Below are 23,978 nucleotides of genomic sequence, written 5' to 3' on the forward strand. Positions count from 1 at the left end.
TGCACACCAGGGACACATGCTCGGCGCGTGTAGTGGAGTGTATCAGAATGTCGTCGATATACACCACTACACCCTGCCCGTGCAGGTCCCGGAAAATCTCGTCAACAAAGGCCTGGAAGACTGATGGAGCATTCATCAACCCGTACGGCATGACGAGGTACTCATAGTGCCCTGAGGTGGTACTAAATGCCGTCTTCCACTCGTCCCCCTCCCGGATACGCACCAGGTTGTAAGCACTCCTGAGATCCAATTTTGTGAAGAAGTGCGCCCCGTGCATTGACTCGATCACACTGGCGATGAGAGGCAGCGGGTAGCTATACCTCACAGTGATCTGATTGATCCCTCGATAGTCAATACACGGGCGCATCCTTCTTCACAAAAAAAAAACTTGAGGCAGGTGAAGTGGAGGGCCGAATGTATCCCTGCCCCATGGATTCGGAGACATATGTTTCCACAGCCGCCGTCTCCTCCTGTGACAGAGGATACACGTGACTTCTGGGAAGTGCTGCGTCTACCGGGAGATTTACCGCACAATCCCCCAATCGATGGGGTGGTAATTTAGTCGCCCTCTTCTTACAGAAGGCGAGTGCCAAATCTGCATATTCTGAGGGGATGCGCACGGTGAAGACCTGGTCTGGACTTTCCACCCATTTGAGCAGTCGGCTGTGAATGCCCTCACCCGCTAGTACACTTATGCTGACTGTGATTTGGGTTCTGACGCTCCACAGGATGTCCGGTAAGAACAATGCTGACGCTTCTCCTTTCGGGATATGTATTTCGTTTTCCTCTTCATCAACACACATTAAGCACACACACACTTTTGGTCATGTATATTGATTCTTGACTGGGAGTGAATATTGTGTGGCAGACAAGGGGGTTTGGTCAAGACATTTACACAGATCAGACATGGACAGAGTTGGATTAGCTCAATTTAAAGGGTGTTTATTTAACCTCTCTAGGGTAGGTGGCACCAAATCGTCAAACCTACGTAACAGCCAGTGGAATCCTGTGGCGCGTTATTCAAATACCTTAGAAATGCTATTACTTCAATTTCTCAAACATATGACTATTTTACACCATTTTAAAGATAAGACTCTCGTTAATCTAACCACACTGTCCGATTTCAAAAAGGCTTTACAACGAAAGCAAAACATTACATTATGTCAGCAGAGTACCCAGCCAGAAATAATCACACACCCATTTTTCAAGCTAGCATATAATGTCACATAAACCCAAACCACAGCTAAATGTAGCACTAACCTTTGATGATCTTCATCAGATGACAACCCTAGGACATTATGTTATACAATACATGCATGTTTTGTTCAATCAAGTTCATATTTATATCAAAAACCAGCTTTTTACATTAGCATGTGACTAGCATGTGACTAGCATTCCCACCGAACACTGCCGGTGAATTTACTAAATTACTCACGATAAACGTTCACAAAAAGCATAACAATTATTTTAAGAATTATAGATACAGAACTCCTCTATGCACTCGATATGTCCGATTTTAAAATAGCTTTTCGGTGAAAGCACATTTTGCAATATTCTCAGTAGATAGCCCGGCATCACAGGGCTAGCTATTTAGACACCCAGCAAGTTTAGTACTCACCAAAGTCAGATTTACTATAAGAAAAATGTTATTACCTTTGCTGTCTTCGTCAGAATGCACTCCCAGGACTTCTACTTCAATAACAAATGTTGGTTTGGTCCCAAATAATCCATCCTTATATCCAAATAGCGTGCGTCCAGGACACTATCCGAAAGGGTAAATAAGGGTGACGAGCATGGCGCAATTCGTGACAAAAAAATTGTAAATATTCCATTACCGTACTTCGAAGCATGTCAACCGCTGTTTAAAATCAATTTTTATGCAATTTTTCTCATAAAAAAGCGATAATATTCCGACCGGGAATCTGCGTTTAGGTAAACAGATGAAAGAAAATAAAGCACGGGGTCGACTCGGGCACGCGCCTAAGCCCATAGTACTCTGATCGGCCACTTGCCAAAAGCGATAATGTGTTTCAGCCAGAGGCTGCCTCGATATCGTTCAGCTTTTTCCCGGGCTCTGAGAGCCTATGGGAGCCGTAGGAAGTGTCACGTTATATCAAAGATCCTCAGTCTTCAATAAAAAGAGCCAAGATGAAACACAACTTGTCAGACAGGCCACTTCCTGCATGGAATCTTCTGAGGTTTTGGCCTGCCATATGAGTTCTGTTATACTCACAGACACCATTCAAACAGTTTTAGAAACTTTAGGGTGTTTTCTATCCAAAGCCAATAATTATATGCATATTCTAGTTACTGGGCAGGAGTAGTAACCAGATTAAATCGGGTACGTTTTTTATCCGGCCGTGTCAATACTGCCCCCTAGCCCAAACAGGTTAAACAACAAACAAAAATAAAATAATCTCCTCCAGGATACCGTCTTCAGGGCTCCGGGGTGTTGCTGTATCCTGGGTGAACCAAACTGAGTTCCCTCCATTATCCCTGGAACTGAGCACGACCATACAGGGGTAATCTCTCTTCCCCCAGTCCCCTCTCCCGTGTGCTGCCCTTCTTGCAGCTTTATGGGACTCATCCAGCTGGTAAGCAATCAGCCCCTTGATTACTCACCAAGCACAATCAGCCCCAATTAGTCCTGGCAGGAGAGCCCGTCGAGACCTGGCACATCCAGCAGAGGGACCCATCGCCTCGTGATGTAGACTCCGTCTGTCACCAGGCCTCGATGATTCTCCCCCTGGTGGATGACCTGCTGTACGCCACACTTGGTGGTATACTACTTGTGTTAATCCAAATTAATTGTAGTTCTATAAGGCAAAACATGCACAACACATCAGTAAAGTGTCATAATTACACAATAAAAATAATGCTATATAAACATGAATGAATAAGCATAATATTACACTATTTAAATACAGCTATAAACAGAGCAGCATAAACATTAACCTAAAGATGAACCTCTTGTAGGAGAGAGAGAAACCAATTACTAAGACTGACAAGATAAAGATTTATGGCACCCTCTGGCCGATATTAGCATCCACTAAAAGGCCTCTAACCTAAAGGGCATAGGCTCTGCAGGACACAGGCGTCACAGAACATGTGTATGTCCCTAAGGGAAGCCGGGAATTCCATCTCTGGGCTTGTGTGGCACCTTGGAAGGGCTATCTAGTGCAGGTCTGGAAGTTATCTCTCCGACTCTTTCCAGGAGAGGAGTAGGTTCTTGGGCAACTGGGTGTCGTCCCAGTCGCAATTATTTTCCCATAGACGCTGAACCAGCATTTTGGCCTTGGTGGTATAGGGTGATGTACCCCAGCAGGTCATATTGCTATCCAGGACCTTGTAAATGGTGTGCATGGTAACTTTTGGACTTGTACGACTGGCAGGACTTGTACAACAGGGTGTCGGACTGACAGTGCAAGCTTACACCAGGGAACGTTCGCTTGCCCCTGTGCAATCTAGAGTTTGGCGCTGATCGACCTGGCTTCAGAAGGGAGATTACTGGTCACCGACGGGACAATGCTTGTCCATTGTCGCAGGTTGAAGCCTCCCTTGGCTAGTAGCTTACGAAGATTGTCCACAAGGGCCTTGGCATCTTCCTTGTCAGTCAGGCTTTGCAAACAGTTGTCCATCTAGAAGGACTTCTCTATCGACTCTCTTGTCTTCTCCAGACCAACCTCACCATTGGTGGAACATCCCACGAATGTCACTGCTGATGGCAACAGAGTGATCTCTAAATCTGAGGAGCACTGCAAGTAGAGAGGGGCCCAGCATGGGTCCTGGGAGCAGGAGCTTGTTTATGTGGTCCCCATTGTACTGGAACGAGCAGTTGAATACCACAAAATTCTTAACGTTATGCTGTGGTGTGGGATGTACCAGCTAATGGCAGTGTCCTCTTCAGCACCTGGCGCTAGCTTGACTGTGTAGCTGGCCTGCTTCAACTTCTGAATCTTCGCTTTGAATGCTACTTTGAATGCTTGCTCTGGTGACTTCGCCAGCCTCTTCTCTGGGATGTGAGCAGTGGGAGCACAGCTTCCTTAAGGGCTTGCAGCTGGGGCATGTTCTTGATGCAAAAGAGGGGAGTCGCGTAACATTGGACTCCATCCAGCAGGTCTATTGCCTCCTGATCCTGGTGAGATCTGGTGCTGATATTCTTTCTGTGCCATGGCAGTACATCCATCTGCCACAACTTCTGAACCTGACTGAACAGGTCAGCAGATTGGAAAAGCTTAGAGGTGAGATAGCATTGCTGGTCTGAGAGGCTGTATTTCAGTCCCTGCACAGTGCTTTTCAGCCCAGGAGGGTCTTTTAACTTGTTATGGATAGGGGGCAGTATTTTCACGGCCGGATAAAAAACGTACCCGATTTAATCTGGTTATTACTCCTGCCCAGAAACTAGAATATGCATATAATTAGTAGCTTTGGATAGAAAACACTCCAAAGTTTCTAAAACTGTTTGAATGGTGTCTGTGAGTATAACAAAACTGAAATGGCAGGCCAAAACCTGAGACGATTCTGTACAGGAAGTACCCTGTCTGACCATTTCTTGGCCTTCTTTGTCATCTCTATCCAAAACAAAGTATCTCTGCTGTAACGTGACACTTTCTAAGGCTCCCATAGGCTCTCAGAAGGCGCCAGAACGTTGAATGATGACTCTGCTGTCCCAGGCTGAAAAACAGTAGCGCATTTGGATAGTGGTCGATCTGAGAACAATGAGACGGGCACGCGCGTGCACGAGACGACTCCATTTTCAACTTTGAGTCTTTGAACGGAAACAGGGTTTCCCGGTCGGAAAAATCGCATAAAAAATTATTTTAAACAGCGTTTGACATGCTTCGAAGTACGGTAATGGAATATTTTGAATTTTTTTGTCACGATACGCGCCGGGAGCGTCACCCTTCGTTACCCTTCGGATAGTGTCTTGAACGCACTAACAAAATGCCGCTATTTGGATATAACTATGGATTATTTGGAACCAAACCAACATTTGTTGTTGAATTAGAAGTCCTGGGAGTGCATTCTGATGAAGAACAGCAAAGGTAATCCAATTTTTCTTATCGTAAATCTGAGTTTGGTGAGTACCAAACTTGGTGGGTGTCAAATTAGCTAGCCCGTGATGGTGAGCTATCTACTCAGAATATTGCAAAATGTGCTTTCACCGAAAAGCTATTTTAAAATCGGACACCTCGATTGCATAAAGGAGTTCTGTATCTATAATTCTTAAAATAATTGTTATGTTTTTTGTGAACGTTTATCGTGAGTAATTTAGTAAATTCACCGGAAGTGTTCGGTGGAAATGCTAGTTCTGAACGTCACATGCTAATGTAAACAGCTGGTTTTTGATATAAATAAGTACTTGATTGAACAAAACATGCATGTATTGTATAACATAATGTCCTAGGAGTGTCATCTGATGAAGATCATCAAAGGTTAGTGCTGCATTTAGCTGTGGTTTTGGTTTTTGTTACATTATATGCTAGCTTGAAAAATGGGTGTGTGATTATTTCTGGCTGGGTACTCTGCTGACATAATCTAATGTTTTGCTTTCGTTGTAAAGCCTTTTTGAAATTGGACAGTGTGGTTAGATGAAGGAGAATCTTGTCTTTAAAATGGTGTAAAATAGTCATATGTTTGAAAAATGGAAGTTTTCGGATTTTCGAGGAGTTTGTATTTCGCGCCACGCCCTATCATTGGATATTGGAGTGGTGTTCCGCTAGCGGAACGTCTAGATGTAAGAGGTTTTAATGCCAGCTGGGCCTCCTGGTGGGCCAAGCCGGACTGGTTCCACCGGTGTGATCAGGTGGGGGTGAATTCCAGGTGACTACCTTATGAAGCTGGTTGAGAGATTGCAAAGAGTGTGTAAAAACTATAATCAAGGCAAAGGGTGGCTACTTTGAAGAATCTAAAATATATTTTGATTTGTTTAACCTCTCTGGGGTATGTGAGACGCTTGCATCAGTGAAATAGCAGGGCCAGTGAAATAGCAGGGCGGCAAATTCAAAACAACAAAAATCTCATAATTCAAATTTCTCAAACATACAACTTATATCCCATTTTAAAGATACACTTCTCGTTAATCCAACCACACTGTCCGATTTCAAAAAGGCTTTATGGCGAAAGCATAACATTAGATTATGTTAGGACAGCACCTAGACAAGAAAACCACACAGCGATTTTCCAAGCAAGGAGAGGCGTCACAAAAACAGAAATACAGCTAAAATGAATCACTAACCTTTGATGATCTTCATCAGATGACACTCCCAGGACTCAATGTTACACAATACATGTATGTTTTGTTTGATAAAGTTCATATTTATATCAAAAACCCCATTTTACATTGGCGCGTGATGTTCAGAAAATGTTTTGTCTACAAAACTGCCGGTGAATGAGCACATCAATTTACACAAATACTCATCATAAACATTGATTGAATTTACAACAGTTATTGAAAGAATTATAGATACACTTCTCCTTAATGCAACCGCTGTGTCAGATTTGAAAATAGCTTTATGGCGAAAGCACATTGTTCAATATTCTGAGTACAGAGCTCAGCCATCAAAGCAAGCTATACAGTTGCACGCCAAGTTCTGAAGTCAGAAAAACTCAGAAATAGTATTATAAATCTTCACTTACCTTTGTTGATCTTCATCGGAATGCACTCCCAGGACTCCCACTTCCACAAGAAATGTTTGTTTTGTTCGATAAACTCCATATTTATGTCCAAATACCTCCGTTTTGTTCGCGCGTTCAGATCACTATTCCAAAGGCACAATGCGCGAGCGCAAAACCCTAGACGAAAAGTCAAAATGTTCCATTACCGTTCGTAGAAACATGTCAAACGATGTTTACAATCAATCCTTAGTGTCTTTTTATCATAAATATTTGATAATATTCCAACCGGACAATAGTGTATTCATTACAGAGGAAAAAGAAGGAACGGCGCGCCTGATTGACTGCGCAGTAAACAACTCATTGGCCTCAGGCAGTCCACTTGTTGAGTCAGCTCTTATTCTCTCCCCAGTAACAGTAGAAGCATGAAACAAGGTTCTAAAGACTGTTGACATCTAGTGGAAGCCTTAGGAAGTGCAAAATGAACCCTAAGTCACTGTATACTGTATAGGCAATCACTTGAAAAACTACAAACTTCAGATTTCCCACTTCCTGGTTGGATTTTTTTCAGGTTTTTGCCTGCCATATGAGTTCTGTTATACTCACAGACATCATTCAAACAGTTTTAGAAACTTCAGAGTGTTTTCTATCCAAATCCACTACTAATATGCATATCCTACCTTCTGAGCCTGAGTAGCAGGCAGTTTACTACGGGCACGCCTTTCATCCGGACGCCAAAATACTGCCCACTACCCTAGAGTGGTTAACACTTTTTTGTGACTACATGATTCCATATGTGTTATTTCATCGTTTTTATGTCTTCACTATTATTCTACAAAGTAGAAAGTAGAACAAATAACGAAAAACCCTTGAATGAGTAGATGTGTCCAAAATGTTGACTAGTAATGTATATCTGTTTTTCTTTTATTTTTAAGATGTCTATTTCCACTTGTCCGGCTGCTTCTGTGACCGAGGTTTTAGTGAAGGGGATGAGTACTGTCCCGTAAAATGCTTTCAAGATTTAGGAGGATGAGTTTTGTGTACAGGCTGGTGGCTGATTCTTGATCTATACCAATTATTCTTTCCGCCGTTTTGATAAAGTGCAGAAGCATGACTTGGGCTTGCGCTCACGTGTTTTCAAACACGAATATCAGACCAAAGAACAGCACACTCAGCAAGACAGATTTATAGAACATTTGTAAGATATGGTGGTCAAAATTGTTCAATTTTCAAGAAATAACTTTTTCTGTTTCAATTTATTTATCTTTTCAAAGGCACAGTCATTGAATTTCAGTTTGTTGTCTATTCCGATTCCCAGGCATTAGTGTGCGGTGAATTGACTGATTCCCCATTGATTTTTGTAGGGGTAGTGGAGTTTTGTTCTTTCTGAAATCAATTTCCATCTCTTTTGTTTTCTTAACGTTTATTTCAAGAAAGTTATCTGCACACCACTGGATACATTTTTTGGTCTGGGTGGAGGAAACCCACAACAGTGGTGTCATCTGTATTTTTAAAGAATTTGTGGGCTGAGTCAGAGGCTTGACAATTGTTTGTGTAGAGTGTGTACAGTGTGTAGAGTATGGGTGAAAGTACACATCCTTGAGGGGCTACTGCATTAACCGTTCAAGATGTAGAAATGGCGGCGTTAAACTTCACTTGTTTCACAAAGAAACTATGAATCCACTTGATCAGTAGAGAGTTGACACCAAAATTCACCAGCTTATCTACCAGTAGGTGGGGTTGGATGGTGTTAAACGCGCTACTGAATTTAATGAATACAATTTTCTCTAGACTATTTGCCTTTTCAAAATGTTCATAGATATTGTTCAGCATAACCAGTAACACATAATCAACACCCCTAGAGGCACGGAAGGCGAATTGGTTTGGATTTAATTGGAATGAGAGACCAGAGAGAATTTGTTTTTGAAAAAAAAATTCAAAACATTTCATAGGTACAGATGTCAAGGCTACAGGGCATAAATCGTTCTTTTCTTTTGGCCTGTTGTTTTTAGGTACTGGGACAATCAGTGACGTCTTCAATTCATCTGGATTTATCCCACTGTCCAGTGACAGCTGGAACAACTTCTGTAAAGGTAATAGGAGCTGGTCTGCGCATGCCTGAACTGCCTTGCTGCTGATGGAGTCTGGACCATATGATTATTGTGGGTTGACACGTTGAAAGTATTGCTTGACGTCCTTCACAGAGATGTGTATATCAACATCTGATATGCTGTCTATACGGTCCAAGTGTACTTTCTGCTGCGATATAAAATCACACGTCAAACCAACAATGAAAACTGTTCAAATCATTTCCAAAAGCAAGGTCTTTTCCGACTGTCATACAATGTCTCTTTGGTTTGTGATGGTTTGTAGCCCTTGCCAGGCTTTTCTACTGTCCTTGTCCTTGAAAAGGTTTTCTAATTTGTCTTTGTATGCTGCCTTGCACTCCTTGATTTTGCTTTTGAGTCGCGTCTGAGTATTTCTTTTCCCTCTTTACTGCCACCTGATTTAAAAACCTTTTTTTTCTGATTGAGGAGCTCTTTTCATTTCCAAGTTACCTACGGTTTATTATTGAGGAAGATCTTGACTTTCTTTTTGGGAATAACGAGATCCTCACAGAAACAGATGTACTCAGAGACAGTATCCGCTGCCTCTTCCAGGTCATCGGCGCTGTCCGTCAGGGTCGCCCAGTCAGTGGACTCAAAACAGTTCCAGAGGATTTCAGTAGCTTCATAGGTGGCCCTTGAGTGTCCCTGGAGTAACATCGTTCAGGGGAATATGTGGGTTGCCTCAGGGTGTAGCAGCAAACCCAATGTGTCAGTGGAGACGTGCAATGTTTCGACCAGGAGGCAGGGCTGTCTTCCCTAATCGTACATGGGTCCCGCTGTCATATTGGATGTGGGACATGATCTCTAGAAACTTCCTGTGTTATGCTACATTACATGACCGAAAGTGTGTGGACACCTGCTCGTCAAACATCTCATTCCAAAATCATGGGCATTAATATGGAGTTGGTCCCCCGTTTGCTGCTATAACAGCCTCCACTCTTCTGGGAAGGCTTTCCACTAGATGTTGGAACAATACTGCGGGGACTTGCTTCCATTCAGCCACAAGAGCATTAGTGAGGTCGGGCACTATGTTGGGTGATTAGGCCTGGCTCGCAGTCAGCGTTCCATTTCATCCCAAAGGTGTTCAATGGGGTTGAGGTCAGTGCTCTGTGCAGGCCAGTCAAGTTCTTCCACACCAATCTCGACAAACCATTTCATGCTGAGACAGGATAGGGCCTTCCCCAAACTGTTGCCACAATGTTGTAAGTACAGAATCGTGTATAATGTAATTGTATGCTGTAGCATCAAGATTTCTCTTCACTGGAACTAAGCGGCCTGGCCCGAACCATGAAAAACAGCCCCAGACCATTATTCCACCTCCACCAAACTTTACAGTTGGCACTATTCATTCGGGCAGGTAGCGTTATCCTGGCATCCACCAAATCCAGATTTGTCCTTCAGACTGCCAGATGGTGAAGCGTGATTCATCACTCTAGAGATCGCGTTCCCACTGCTCCAGTGTCAAATGGTGGTGAGCTTTACACCACTCCAGCCGACGCTTGGCATTGCGCATGGTGATCTTAGGCTTGTGTCTGGCTGCTCGGCCATGGAAAAAAAATTCAATGAGCTCCCGACAAACAGTTCTTGTGCTGACGTTGCGCTGGAGGCAGTTTGGAACTCGGTAGTAACTGTTGCAACCGAGGACAGACAATTTTTATGTGCTTCAGCACTCTGCTGTCCCATTCTGTGAGCTTGTGTGGCCTACCACTTCATGGCTGAGCCGTTGTTGCTCCTAGATGTTTCCACTTCACAATAACAGCACTTACAGTTGACTGAGGCAGCTGATCAATAAAAATAATAAAATAAACTTCATAATAAAGGAATGTGACTGGTCAGTTGTGTGAGTCAGGGGCTGGGCCCCGAGCAAAAAAAGACCAATACAAATTACATTTTTTTTTATTACATTTTTTTATCCAACCACACTAGCCCGCTCTCAATGTTCAAAATACACCAGAGAGCATAATTTAGCCACAGGATCAATAGTTTCTAAAAAAAAATATTTAATTCAAGATTACATTTTATCACAAGCACATAGAGGTATCTGCCAAAATGAAGGAAACACCAACATAAAGTGTATTAAAATTGTATTGCACCACCACGAGCTGCCAGAACAGCTTCAATGCGCCTTGGCATAGATTCTACAAGTGGACCTAAACCATGCCAGGAAATGCACCCCACACCATAACATACATATCCCTTGTTTATTCAAGTGTTTCCTTTATTTTGACAGTTACAATGTGCCTGTATTTGTGAAGGCAGCTGTTTGGGCAGCATGAGTGCCAAATATAGGCTATAGATTTTTTGCATTGTGGCCATAGACATACAATCCATACAAGGTTTTTAAAACCTCTTACCCTGGCAATTTGACTGTTAAACTCATGGGTACACAAGCAATGGATGCCAGTCCTGACCTGAATGAGAACTGCCATCTATGGATTATATTTCTCTGGTTGGTTGCAGCTGTCGGTTTGCCTTTTGCAGATTTCAAAATACAATTGCAGGAAAAACATATAGTTTGGAAAGTAAATGCATACTGCTGAAAAGAGAATACTAATCTGTCTGTAGAACCAATTTGTAGTTAACAGCGGCACTGTTTTTCAAAGTAGCTCATTTTGAGATAGGCTATTGCCACGACGAGCGCATCGGCCATCACCGTCAGTAGCCTATAGCCCTATTTGCACAGGATTAGTTTTACTGGGGGAGATAGGATTATGTAAATATGTACATGAGCACAGAGTCCTGACCGAATCTTCCATGTCTGTCATTTTTACATAGCAGGAGAGTAATAATTCCAGGCAAAGAATCCTACTGTTTTTCGACTAACTCCAAGGTCCTCTGATAATACTAGTCCTGTGTGAATATACATCCCTGTGTTTTGAGAGAATTGTCTGAGCTTGAAAAGTGTTGCTCACGGTTTGAGCATGAAACAATAACTGATTAGATAAATTGATGCTTAAAATGAAGTGCTGTTTATAAACTATATGAAGGGCCTACATGTACAGTGCATTCAGAAAGTATTCAGACCCCTTGACTTTATCCACATTTTGTTATGTTACAGCTTTATTCTAAAATGGATTAAATCATTTTTTCCCTCATCAATCTACACACAATACGCCAAACAGGTTTTTATAAATGTTGGCACATTTATAAAAACAACACAACAGAAATACCTTATTTACATAAGTATTCAGACCCAATCCTATAAGACTTGAAATTGAGCTCTGGTGCATGCTATTTCCATTAATCATCCTTGAGCTGTTTCTGCAACTTGATTGGAGTCCACTTGTGGTAAATTCAATTGATTGGACATGATTTGGAAAGGTACACAGCTGTCTATATAAGGTCCCACAGTTGACAGTGCATGCCAGAGCAAAAACAAAGCCATGAGGTTGAAGGAATTGTCCATAGAGCTCCGAGACAGGATTGTGTCAGTTCACCTTCCAACAGGACAACGGAAGAATGAGAAAAAACTCCCCAAATACAGGTGTTTCAAGCTTGTAGCATCATACCCATGACGACTGAAGGCTGTAATTGGTGCCAAAGGTGATTCAACAAAATACTGAGTAAAGGGTCTGAATACTTTTGACTTCGTGGCTGAGCCGTTGTTGCTCCAAGACGTTTCCACTTCACAATAAAAGCCCTTACAGTTGACCGGGGCAGCACTAAGAGGGCAGAAACAAAGTTTGAACACACCTACTCATTCAAAGGTTTTTCCCTATTTTCACAATTTTCTACATTTTAGAATAATAGTGAAAACATCAAAATTATGAAATAACACATGTACAACCAAAAAAGTGTTAAACAAATCAAAATATACAGTTGAAGTCGGAAGTTTACATACACCTTAGACAATTACATTTAATCTCAGTTTTTCACAATTCCTGACATTTAATCCTAGTAAAAATTCCCTGTCTTAGGTCAGTTAGGATCACTACTTTATTTTAAGAATGTGAAATGTCAGAATAATAGAGAGAATTATTTATTTCAACTTTTATTTCTTTCATCACATTCCCAGTGGGCCAGAAGTTTACATACGCTCAACTAGTATTTGGTAGCATTGCCTTTAAATTGTTTAACTTGGATCAAATATTTTGGGTAACCTTCTACAAGCTTCCCACAATAAGTTGGGGGAATTTTGGCCCATTCCTCCTGACAGAGCTGGTGTAACTGAGTCAGGTTTGTAGGCCTCTTGTAGGCCTCCTTGCTCGCACACGCTTTATCAGTTCTGCCAACAAATGTTCTATGGGATTGAGGTCAGGGCTTTGTGATGGCCACTCCAATACCTTGACTTTGTTCTCCTTAAGCCATTTTGCCACAACTTTGGAAGTATGCTTATGGTCATTGTTCATTTGGAGGACCCATTTGCGACCAAGCTTTAACTTCCTGACTGATGTCTTGAGATGTTGCTTCAATATATCCACATACTTTTCCATTCCTCATGATTCTATTTTGTGAGGTGCACCAGTCCCTCCTGCAGAAAAGCACCCCCACAACATGATGCTGCCACCCCCGAACTTCACGTTTGGGATGGTGTTCTTCGGCTTGCAAGCATCCCCCTTTTTCCTTGAAACATAACAATGGTCATCATGGCCAAACAGTTATATTTTTGTGTCATCAGACCAGAGGACATTTCTCCAAAAAGTACTATCTTTGTCCCCATGTGCAGTTGCAAACCATAGTTTGGAGCAGTAGCTTCTTCCTTGCTGAGCGGCCTTCAAGGTTATGTCGATATAGGACTCATTTTACCGTGGATACAGATACTTTTGTACCTGTTTCCTCCAGCATCTTCACAAGGTTTATACTTGTATACTAGTGTTTGTACTGATGAACGTGGTATCTTCAGGCATTTGGAAATTGCTCCCAAGGATGAACTAAACTTGTGGAGGTCTACAATTATTTTTCTGAGATCTTGACTGATTTTCCCATGATGTCAAGCAAAGAGTCACTGAGTTTGAAGGTAGGCCTTGAAATACATCCACAGGTACACCTCCAATTGACTCAAATGATGTCAATTAGCCTATCAGAAGCTTCTAAAGCCATGACATAATTTTCTGGAATTGTCCAAGCTGTTTAAAGGCACAGTCAACTTAGTGTATGTAAACTTCTGACCCACTGGAATTGTGATACAGTGAATTATAAGTGAAATAATCTGTCTGTAAACAATTGCTGGAAAAATTACTTATGTCATGCACAAAGTAGAAGTCCTAACTGACTTGCCAAAACTATAGTTTGTTAACCTCTCTGGGATATGTGGGACGCTAGCATCCCACCTCGACAACAGCCAGTGAAATTGCAGGGCGCCAAATTCAAAACAACAGAAATCTAATAATTAAAATTCCTCAAACATACATGTATTATACACCATTTTAAAAATAAACTTCTTGTTAATCCAGCCACAATGTCTGATTTCAAAAAGGCTTTACGGTAAAAGCATACCATACGATTATGTTAGGTCAGCGCCTAGTCACAAAAAAACATACAGCCATTTTCCAGCCAAAGAGAGGAGTCACAAAAAGCAGAAATAGAGATACAATTAATTACTAACCTTTGATGATCTTCATCAGATGGCACTCATAGGACTTCATGTTACACAATATATGTATGTTTTGTTCGATAAAGTTCATATTTATATCCAAAAATCTCAGTTTACTTTGGCGCGTTATGTTCAGTAATGTTTTGCCCACAAAACATCAGGTGATTTTGCAGAGAGCCACATCAATTTACAGAAATACTCATCATAAACTTTGATGAAAGATACAAGTGTTATGCATATGATTATAGATAAACTTCTCCTTAATGTAACCGCTGTGTCAGATTTCAAAAAAGCTTTACGGTGAAATCACACCATGCGATAATCTGAGTACAGCGCTCAGCCAACAAACAAGCCATACAGATACCCGCAATGTTGTGGAGTCAACAAAAAGTCTGAAATAGTGTTAAAAATATTCACTTACCTTTGATGATCTTCATCGGAATGCACTCCCAGGAATCCCAGTTCCACAATAAATGTTTGTTTTGTTCGATAAAGTTAATCTTTATGGCCAAATACCTCATTTTTGTTTGCGCGTTTAGTTCACTATTCCAAATACACAAGGCGCAGGCACTAAGTCCAGACGAAAAGTCAAAAAAGTTCCATTACAGTTTGTAGAAACATGTCAAACGATGTATAGAATCAATCATTAGGATGTTTTTATCATAAATCTTCAATAATATTCCAACTGGACAATTTATTTGTCTTTAGAAATGAAAGGGAACGGAGCTCGTGTCACGGCCGTGCGCGTGACTAACCTAAAGGCTTTCACCTGGGCCATCTGCTTAGAGTGCTCTTATTCGCTACCCTTTCACAATAGAAGCCTGAAACAACTTCTAAAGACTGTTGACATCTAGTGGAAGCCTTAGGAAGTGCAATCTGACCAAATGTACACTATATATTGGATAGGCAATCACTTGAAAAACTACAAACCTCAGATTTCCCACTTCTTGGTTGGATTTTTCTCAAGTTTTCACCTACCATATGAGTTCTGTCATACTCACAGACATCATTCAAACAGTTTTAGAAACTTCAGAGTGTTTTCTATCCATCTACTAATAATATGCATATCTTAGCTTCTGGGCCTGAGTAGCAGACAGTTTACTACGGGCAAGCTTTTCATCCAAACGTGAAATAAAACCTCTTTGGGCTAGGCATGTCTCAAGCGACCCACCTCGACAACATCCGGTGAAATTGCAGAGTGCCAAATTCAAATTACAGAAATCGTAATATTAAACTAATAATATTAAGCTTAAACTTTCAAGTGTCATACATCATTTAAAAGATAAACTTCTTGTTAATCCAGCCGCATTGTCAGATTTCAAAAAGGCTTTACAGTGGAAACACACCATGCGATTATCTAAGGACAGCGCCCCGCATACAAAAGCATTAAAAATATTTTCCAACCAAGCAGATGCTTCGCAAAAGTCAGAAATAGCGATAAAATAAATCAATTACCTTTGAAGATCTTCATCTGGTTGCAATCACAAGGGTCCCTGTTACATAACAAATGGTCCTTTTGTTTGATAAAAAAGGATGTTTATTTGGCGCGCTTCATTCAATAATTCACCGGTTTCCCCTTGTTCAAAATGCATACAAAATGAATCCCAAACGTTACCAATAAACTTGGTTCAAACATGTCAAACAACATTCCTAATCAATTTCAGGTAGCCTATTATGTAAATAAACTATACAATTTAAGATGGAAAATAGTATATTCAATACCGTAGATAAATAACCAAGTGTGTGCCCTCACCGGAGCGCGTCACAATCATTTTCCAACCAAGCTAATAAAATATATCACTTACCTTTTGAAGATCTTCATCTTTTTGCTATCCCAAATGTCCCAGTTACACAATGAATAGTCGTTTTGTTCGATAAAGTCCTTTCTATCCCAAAAATGTCTGTTTATTTGGCACGTTTGATTCAGAAATACACCTGGTACAACTCGCCAAAAACATGCCTACAAAGGAATCTAAAAAGTAACCTGTGAACTTGGTCCAAACATTTCAAACAACATCTCTAATCCAACCTCAGCTACCCTAATATGTAAATAATCGATAAAATTTAAGACGGAATAAACTGTTTCCAATACCGGAGAAAAACAACGAGGAGAGCGTAGTCATTCACGCGCACCAAAATACTAGAGTCCTCCTGAGTGACACTTAGAAAGAATACGACTACATCTTCATTTTTCAAAAAAAAAAAAAATTGAACAATTTCTAAAGACTGTTGACATCTAGTGGAAGCCATAGGAACTGCAATCTGGGTCCTAACAATTCAGCTTTTCCATCGAAAAGCATTGGAAAGTTGAATGACCTCAAAATTATTTTCCTGGATGGATTGTCCTCGGGGTTTCGCCTGCCAAATCAGTTCTGTTATACTCACAGACATTATTTTAACCGTTTTAGAAACTTTAGATTGTTTTCTATCCAATACTACCATGCATATGCATATCCTAGCTTCTGGGACTGAGTAACAGGCAGTTTACTTTGGGCACCTCAGTCATCCAAACTTCCGAATACTGAAGGAATGAAATTCCACAAATTAACTTTTAACAAGGCACACCTGTTAATTGAAATGAATTCCAGGTTACTGCCTCATGAAGCTGGTTGAGAGAATGCCAAGAGTGTACAAAGCTGTCATCAAGGCAAAGGCTGACTACTTTGAAGAATCTCAAATATAAAATATATTTTTATTTGTTTAACACTTTTTTGGTTACTACATGATTCCATATGTGCTATTTCATAGTTTTGAGGTCTTTGCTACTAGTCTACAATGTAGAAAAACCCTGGAATGAATAGGTGTCCAAACTTTTGAGTGTTACAGTATATTTACGGTATAAGTGGATTAAAATGGGGTGACTATGTACACCCAATATGCATGGAAATATCGTCAAATTAAAGCCGACAGTCTGCACTTTAACCTCATAGTCATTGTATAATTTCATTGCTGGAGTATGGAGTCAAAACAACCAAAACTGTATGACTGTCCCAGTCCTTTTGGAAGTGACTGTATATATGCCATTTATCAGACGCTTTTACCCAAAGGGACTTACAAAAGTGAGTTCCTACATCTCCATATGGGTGGCCCCAGCAGGATTTGAACCTATGATCCAGGCATTGCTAGCTCCATGGTCTACCAACTGAGCCACACAGGACCACATAGGTAATGTATAAACTATACAATATGTTGTTTTAATGCCACCCTCCCTCTGTGTGTTCAAAGGAGATCCTTGGCCTTGGACAGATCCAGCCCTACAGATCAAAGAGAGCCCTGTTCGCCCCCCGCATGCATGTCAGTGAGAACATGGAGCCGCCATTCCCGAAAGTCATTGGCACGGTAAGCCTCACGTCTGTCCCTCCTCGGACACCTTCTGATACACTAATAGACAGATTGTGGACTGTTTACCACCATATTTAGTGTTATTCACAATCAAGCAATGTGGATATCCATATTCCAGTGAAAACATGCCTCTCCAATGTGAATAGTGGCAGGGGAATTTAATGCAGGGAAACTCAAATCCATTCTACCTAATCTCTACCAGCATGTTAAATGTCTAACCAGAGGGGAAAAAAAACTCTAGACCAGCTTTGCTCCACAAACAGAGACGCGTACAAAGCTCTCCCTCACCCTCCATTTGGCAAATCTGACCGTAATTCTGTTTTCCTGATTCCTGCTTACAAGCTAAAACTAAAGCAGGAAGCACCAGTGACTCGGTCAATAAGAACGTTGTCAGATGAAGCAGACAGTTTTACTACCACAAACTGGAATATATTCCAGGATTCTTCCGATGGCACCACATCAGTCACTGGCTTCATCAATAAGTGCATGGATGACGTCGTCCCCACAGTGACAGTACGTACATACCCCAACCAGAAGCCATGGATAACAGGCAACATCCGCAGATGAGCTAAAGGGTAGAGCTGAAGGGTAGAGCTGACGCTTTCAAGGAGCGGGACTCTAACCTGGAAGTTTATAACAAATCCCGCTCTACCCTCCGAGGAACCATCAAACAGGCTAAGCGTCAATACAGGAATAAGATTGAATCGTACTACACTGGCTCTGACTCTCGTCGGATGTGGCAGGGCCTGAAAACTATTAGAGACTACAAAGGGAAGCACGGCCACGAGCTTCCCAGTGACACGAACCTACCAGACGAGCTAAATTACTTCTATGCTCACTTCGAGGCAAGTAACACTGAAGCATGCGTGAGAGCACCAGCTGTTCCGGACGACTGTGTTCTCACGCTCTCCGTAGCCGATATGAGTAAGACCTTTAAACAGGTCAACATTCACAAGGCTGCAGGGCCAGATGGATTACCAGGATGTGTACTCCGAGCATGCGCTGACCAACTGGCAAGTGTCTTCATTGACATTTTCAACCAGTCCCTGACTGAGTCTGTAATACCAACATGTTTCAAGCAGACCACCATAGTCCCTGTGCCCAGAACACTAAGGTAACCTCCCTAAAGGACTACTGACCCGTAACACTCATGTCTGTAGCCAATAAGTGCTTTGAAAGGCTGGTCATGTCTCACATCAACACCATTATCCCAGAAAAAAGCATTGTTAGTTAAGGGCTTGTAAGTAAGCATTTCACTGCGTGTGTGACAAATAAAATACGATTTGATTTGAATAACATGAATAATCAGCATTTAAGTAGCATAAACAATTACCCCTCACAAATTAAACTGTGTGTGTTTGAATTGGATATTTTAGTCCTATATTTCTTTCTCAAAACTACCCAATACTTTTTGGATGACAGTCAAAACAAATATATGACTCGATGAATATAACTTGATGTATTCCTTTTTAATAAAAAGGCTATATCCTTGATGTCCTTCTCTGGTTATGTTACCAAGGGTTGATAAAAAACAACATTTAGTCAGTACCATGCTCAAGTGCTTTGATTGATTTTTCGGAATACATTGGTGGCTAGGTCATTTGATCAGAGTTGTTTGGTGTTAATGTGTGCACAAGTAATTCAGCTTAGATGAGATAGATGGAGGGACAATTTTACTGCTGTTCCATTTAGGAACTCAGACGTACAGGTTCAAGCCTACAGACCATCTGTAAAAAAAGGAATAGATTTAATAGTTTATGTGGAACAGCTATTGGACTTCTACAGAGGTTATACCTTCCATAATTGAGTCCTCACAGCCTCATTTGCAGAAGGAACACTAAGACATGAAGCAATGTATTTTCAGGATGTTGAGTGTACAGGTGTGTGTATATCTGTGTAACTTATGTGTGTGTGTTTGTGTCTGTGCGTGTCTGCGAGAGAGAGAGAGAGAGAGAGAGAGAGAGCTTTGCAGATTAGACTAAAGAATCAACCACTTCTCAGAACACCCAGAAAGAGTTTCATCTGAAAATGAAACCTTAAAAGAGTGACATCACAAAGCTGAGCCCTGCACATAATAGATAATTGCACACTGAAGAGTTCTTCTGAAGCTCTGGTCTCTCTATTCCCCCTCTGTCCTGTGGTATCTGGGGAACTTTGGGTCCCTGAGGGGTCTGTGGAGGATTCATAGTATAGCCTTCCTCCCTCCCCCTGTGGCTCTCAGTGGTGGGTAAGCACCAAGGCAAACTGTCATGCCCCCAATGTGAGAGAAAGAGACAGAGAGTGTGAGGGAGATCTACAGTCAGCAGATTAGTTTGGTTTACAGGAGTTCTACAGGTGTATGGACAAACTGTTAAATTAGTTGAAAAGAAAACATACAGCTTGGAATTGTTTTCTTCAGGCATTTACTGATTACATACTGTAGATACAGACACACCATATCCTTCCTTTTCTGTCCGTACAAGATTAATTTCAGTGTTACAAGGATCATGTAATATACTGTATGTCATGCATCAGTGATGTGCCTCCACTGATGGCAGAACGAGACGAGGGTTGACATGCTCGTGGTTTGGAGTAGTCATCGCTCCATAGAGAGATTATGTTACAATCCTTTGAAGAAGCTCAGTAAGACTGTGCTGGGAATGATCCCACTACCAAGCCTTTCTCTATCTCTATCTCTCTCTCTCTCTCTCTCTTTCTCTGCGCTCACCTTCTCCCCATAGTTATGCTATTTTATCTGACGGCAGCTATACATCGGAGAGCAGGCACTGTTTATTTTCAAAATGGATACAGCTTCTCCTCCTTATCCTCCTCACCACCATCATGGTAGCCATTGATTTCTCATGTGTTGCCCCTATGAGGGAGAGCCTGGTAAAGGAAATGGATTTGATATGGGGTCTATCCTATGTTCTCCCTCTGGCGTTCCAGGACTACTGCAGCTATTTCATATCAGGAGAACCTGAATAGCATATGCTCATAGTATTGTTCCTGTATTGTGCAAGGAACATTCATTAATATCTTATATTCTGAGAACATGGCAACCATGTTCTGTGTGTGTTTGGTGGGACGTTGATGGAATATTCTCCTCACCCTCAGAAAACTGGACACATGAATGTTCCTGCAACGTCCCATGAAACTTGACTAAAACATTGATATTGTATATTCTGAGAACATGGTAACCGCGTTCTGGGTATGGTCTGTTTGACCTTAAGGGAACGTTCTCCTAACTCCAGCATGCTGACCACACCGTTTGCATGGCGTGCTCGAGCGTTGCAAAATAAATGTACACATACATATTATTCAATCATTGCACCCACACTGCTCGAGCGCCTCAGGGAGCGTCTGCGTGGCCAGGCACTAAAATAGAAATAGGTTCTATTTGTGATGTTCAACGCGCTGCAAGTCCAGCCTCTCCCATCTCCTGATTGGTTTTTAGGAGCATATACCCACGTGTTATCTCATCACTGGTGAATAGGAGCATATACGTACCCACGTGGTTGATTGAAATATGAGCTTATGTCCACACTCCAGTCGGTTGTAGTAATGCACCGTAAAGTTGGTTGCCAACCGCCATATAAAGTCCAAAGAAGTAAAAAAGCATCCTGAGGAAGGGGGAGAAACGATGAGAAAGGAATTTGGTTTACCGTTTTATCTGTGGATTATCAAAGTAGAGGACCTTGTGCATTTCAGCTAAAATAACAACCCAATGTTTATATCCCAGGACATATTAGCTAGCAACAGCAAGCTAGTTAGCTAAATTTCCATAAATGTTTAATGCTTTTCGACCTGTCCCCAAATTAATATAATTGGTTCAGAGTTTGTTTTGATATTTCAACCTGTGTGCCCTGATCGTGTCTAGTGTGCGGGTACAAAATCAATATGCATGTGATGGCGCACGCGCGCGTCTGGTTTGGTCAGCATGTAATGCCAAAACATGTTAAAAAGGTTTTTGCTAACATAGACTAGATAGAATATTCCCCTGACTAACAGGAAACTGGTCACTCAAACGTTAGGGGAACATTATGGGTAACATTACAAAAACTTTCTCTATCCTTAGAATTGTTAGCTGGGCCCAATTTTTTTCTTAATCGCTAGCTTGGGCTCTCACTCTTTTTTTCACTTTCCCCTCTCTTGCTCTCTCTCTTTTTCTCACTTTTAATCACTCATAATGCCACTTATACTCTTTAACTCAGTAGACTTTCCCAGCCACCTCTAAGCTTCTGAAACTCTGTTGATCCTCTCCCACCTCCAGCTCCAAGTGCATTTCCAACAGCTACACTACATGGCCATTGAGAGAAAACATGACAGCTTACATACACGAGCCATATAGCAATGTGACACAGCTCTGACAGATGGCAGCATTTGTGCAAAACTGAAAGCGAGAACCACCGCATTTAACCATGGCATGGTACTGGCAATATGGCCGATTACAAACAGTGTAGTTATGCCTTCCGTAAGGCAATCAAATAGGCAAAACGTCAGTATAGAGACAAAGTGGAGTTGCAATTCAAAGGTTCAGACATGAGATGTATGTGGCAGGGTCTACAGACAATCACGAACTACAAAGGGAAAACCAGGCACATCGCGGATACCGTTGTCTTGATTCCGGACAGCTAAACAGCTTCTCCACCTGCTTTGAGGATAACAAAGTGCCACCGACGCGGCCCGCTACCAAGGACTGTGGGCTCTCCTTCTCCGTGGCCGATGTGTGTAAGACATTTAAGCGTGTTAACCCTCGTAAGGCTGCCGGCCCAGACAGCATCCACAGCCGCGTCCTCAGAGCATGCGCAGACCAGCTGGCTGGTGTGTTTACGGACATATTCAATCTCTCCCTATCCCAGTCTGCGGTCACCACTTGCTTTAAGAACAAACTGTATGTCATGTATCAGTCATGCATCAAACTATAGTTTTGGCAAGTCGGTTAGGACATCTACTTTGAGCATGACAGAAGTAATTTTTCCAGCAATTGTTTACAGACAGATTATTTCACATATAACTCACTGTATCACAATTCCAGTGGGTCAGAAGTTTACATACACTAAGTTGACTGTGTCTGTAAGCAGCTTGGACAATTCCAGAAAATGATTTCATGGCTTTAGAAGCTTCTGATAGGCTAATTGACATCATTTGAGTCAATTGGAGGTGTACCTGTGGATGTATTTCAAGGCCTACCTTCAAACTCAGTGACTCTTTGCTTAACATCATGGGAAAATCAAAAGAAATCAGCCAAGACCTCAGAAAAAAATTGTAGACCTCCACAAGTCTGGTTCATCCTTGGAAGCAATTTCCAAATGCCTGAATGTACCACGTTCATCTGTACAAACAATAGTACACCAGTATAAACACCATGGGACCACGCAGCCGTCATACCACTCAGGAAGGAGACGCGTTCTGTCTCCTAGAGATGAACGTACTTTGGTGCAAAAGTGCAAATCAATCCCAGAACAACAGCAAAGGATCTTGTGAAGATGCTGGAGGAAACAGGTACAAAAGTATCTATATCCACAGTAAAATGAGTCCTATATCGATATAACCTGAAAGGCCGCTCAGCAAGGAAGAATCCACTGCTCCAAAACCGCCATAAAAAAGCCAGACTACGGTTTGCAACTGCACATGGGGACAAAGATTGTACTTTTTGGAGAAATGTCCTCTGGTCTGATAAAACAAAAATAGAACTGTTTATGCCATAATGACCATCATCATGTTTGGAGGAAAAAGGGGGAGGCTTGCAAGCCGAAGAACACAATCCCAAATGTGAAGCATGGGGGTGGCAGCATCATGTTGTGGGGGTGCTTTTCTGCAGGAGGGACTGGTGCACTTCACAAAATAGATGGCATCATGAGGGAGGAAAAGTATGTGAATTTATTGAAGCAACATCTCAAGGCATCAGTCAGGAAGTTAAAGCTTGGTCGCAAATGGGTCTTCCAAATGGACAATGACCCCAAGCGTACTTCCAAAGTTGTGGCAAAATGGCTTAAGGACAACAAAGTCAAGGTATAGGAGTGGCCATCACAAAGCCCTGACCTTAATCCTATAGAAAATGTGTGCAGAACTGAAAAAGTGTGTGCGAGCAAGGAAGCCTACAAACCTGACTCAGTTACACCAGCTTTGTCAGGAGGAATGGACCAAAATTCACCCAACTTATTGTGGGAAGCTTGTGGAAGGCTACCCGAAACGTTGGACCCAAGTTAAACAATTTATAGGCAATGCTACCAAATACTAATTGAGTGTATGTAAACTTCTGACCCACTGGGAATGTGATGAAAGATATAAAAGCTGAAAGAAATAATTTTCTCTACTATTATTCTGACATTTCACATTCTTAAAATAAAGTGGTGATCCTAACTGACCCAAGACAGAGAATTTGTACTAGGTTTAGATGT

At 41.6% G+C, this 23,978-nt stretch overlaps 1 protein-coding gene across 1 annotated transcript in view; it reads left to right on the plus strand.

The window, feature by feature from the left end:
• Positions 1-17,816, plus strand: part of LOC145861040 (cadherin-13-like) — a 262,691-nt gene extending 244,875 nt beyond the window's left edge. The window contains exons 4-5 of the mRNA XM_082962390.1: positions 17,482-17,595; positions 17,745-17,816. Coding sequence (XP_082818516.1) covers positions 17,482-17,595; positions 17,745-17,816 — 186 coding nt within the window. The remainder of the gene's footprint in view (positions 1-17,481; positions 17,596-17,744) is intronic.
• The last annotated feature ends 6,162 nt before the right edge of the window (positions 17,817-23,978 follow it).

This window comes from Salmo salar, chromosome 16 (assembly GCF_965601325.2).
Source record: "Salmo salar chromosome 16, fSalSal1, whole genome shotgun sequence".
Classification (NCBI taxonomy): Eukaryota; Metazoa; Chordata; class Actinopteri; order Salmoniformes; family Salmonidae; genus Salmo; species Salmo salar.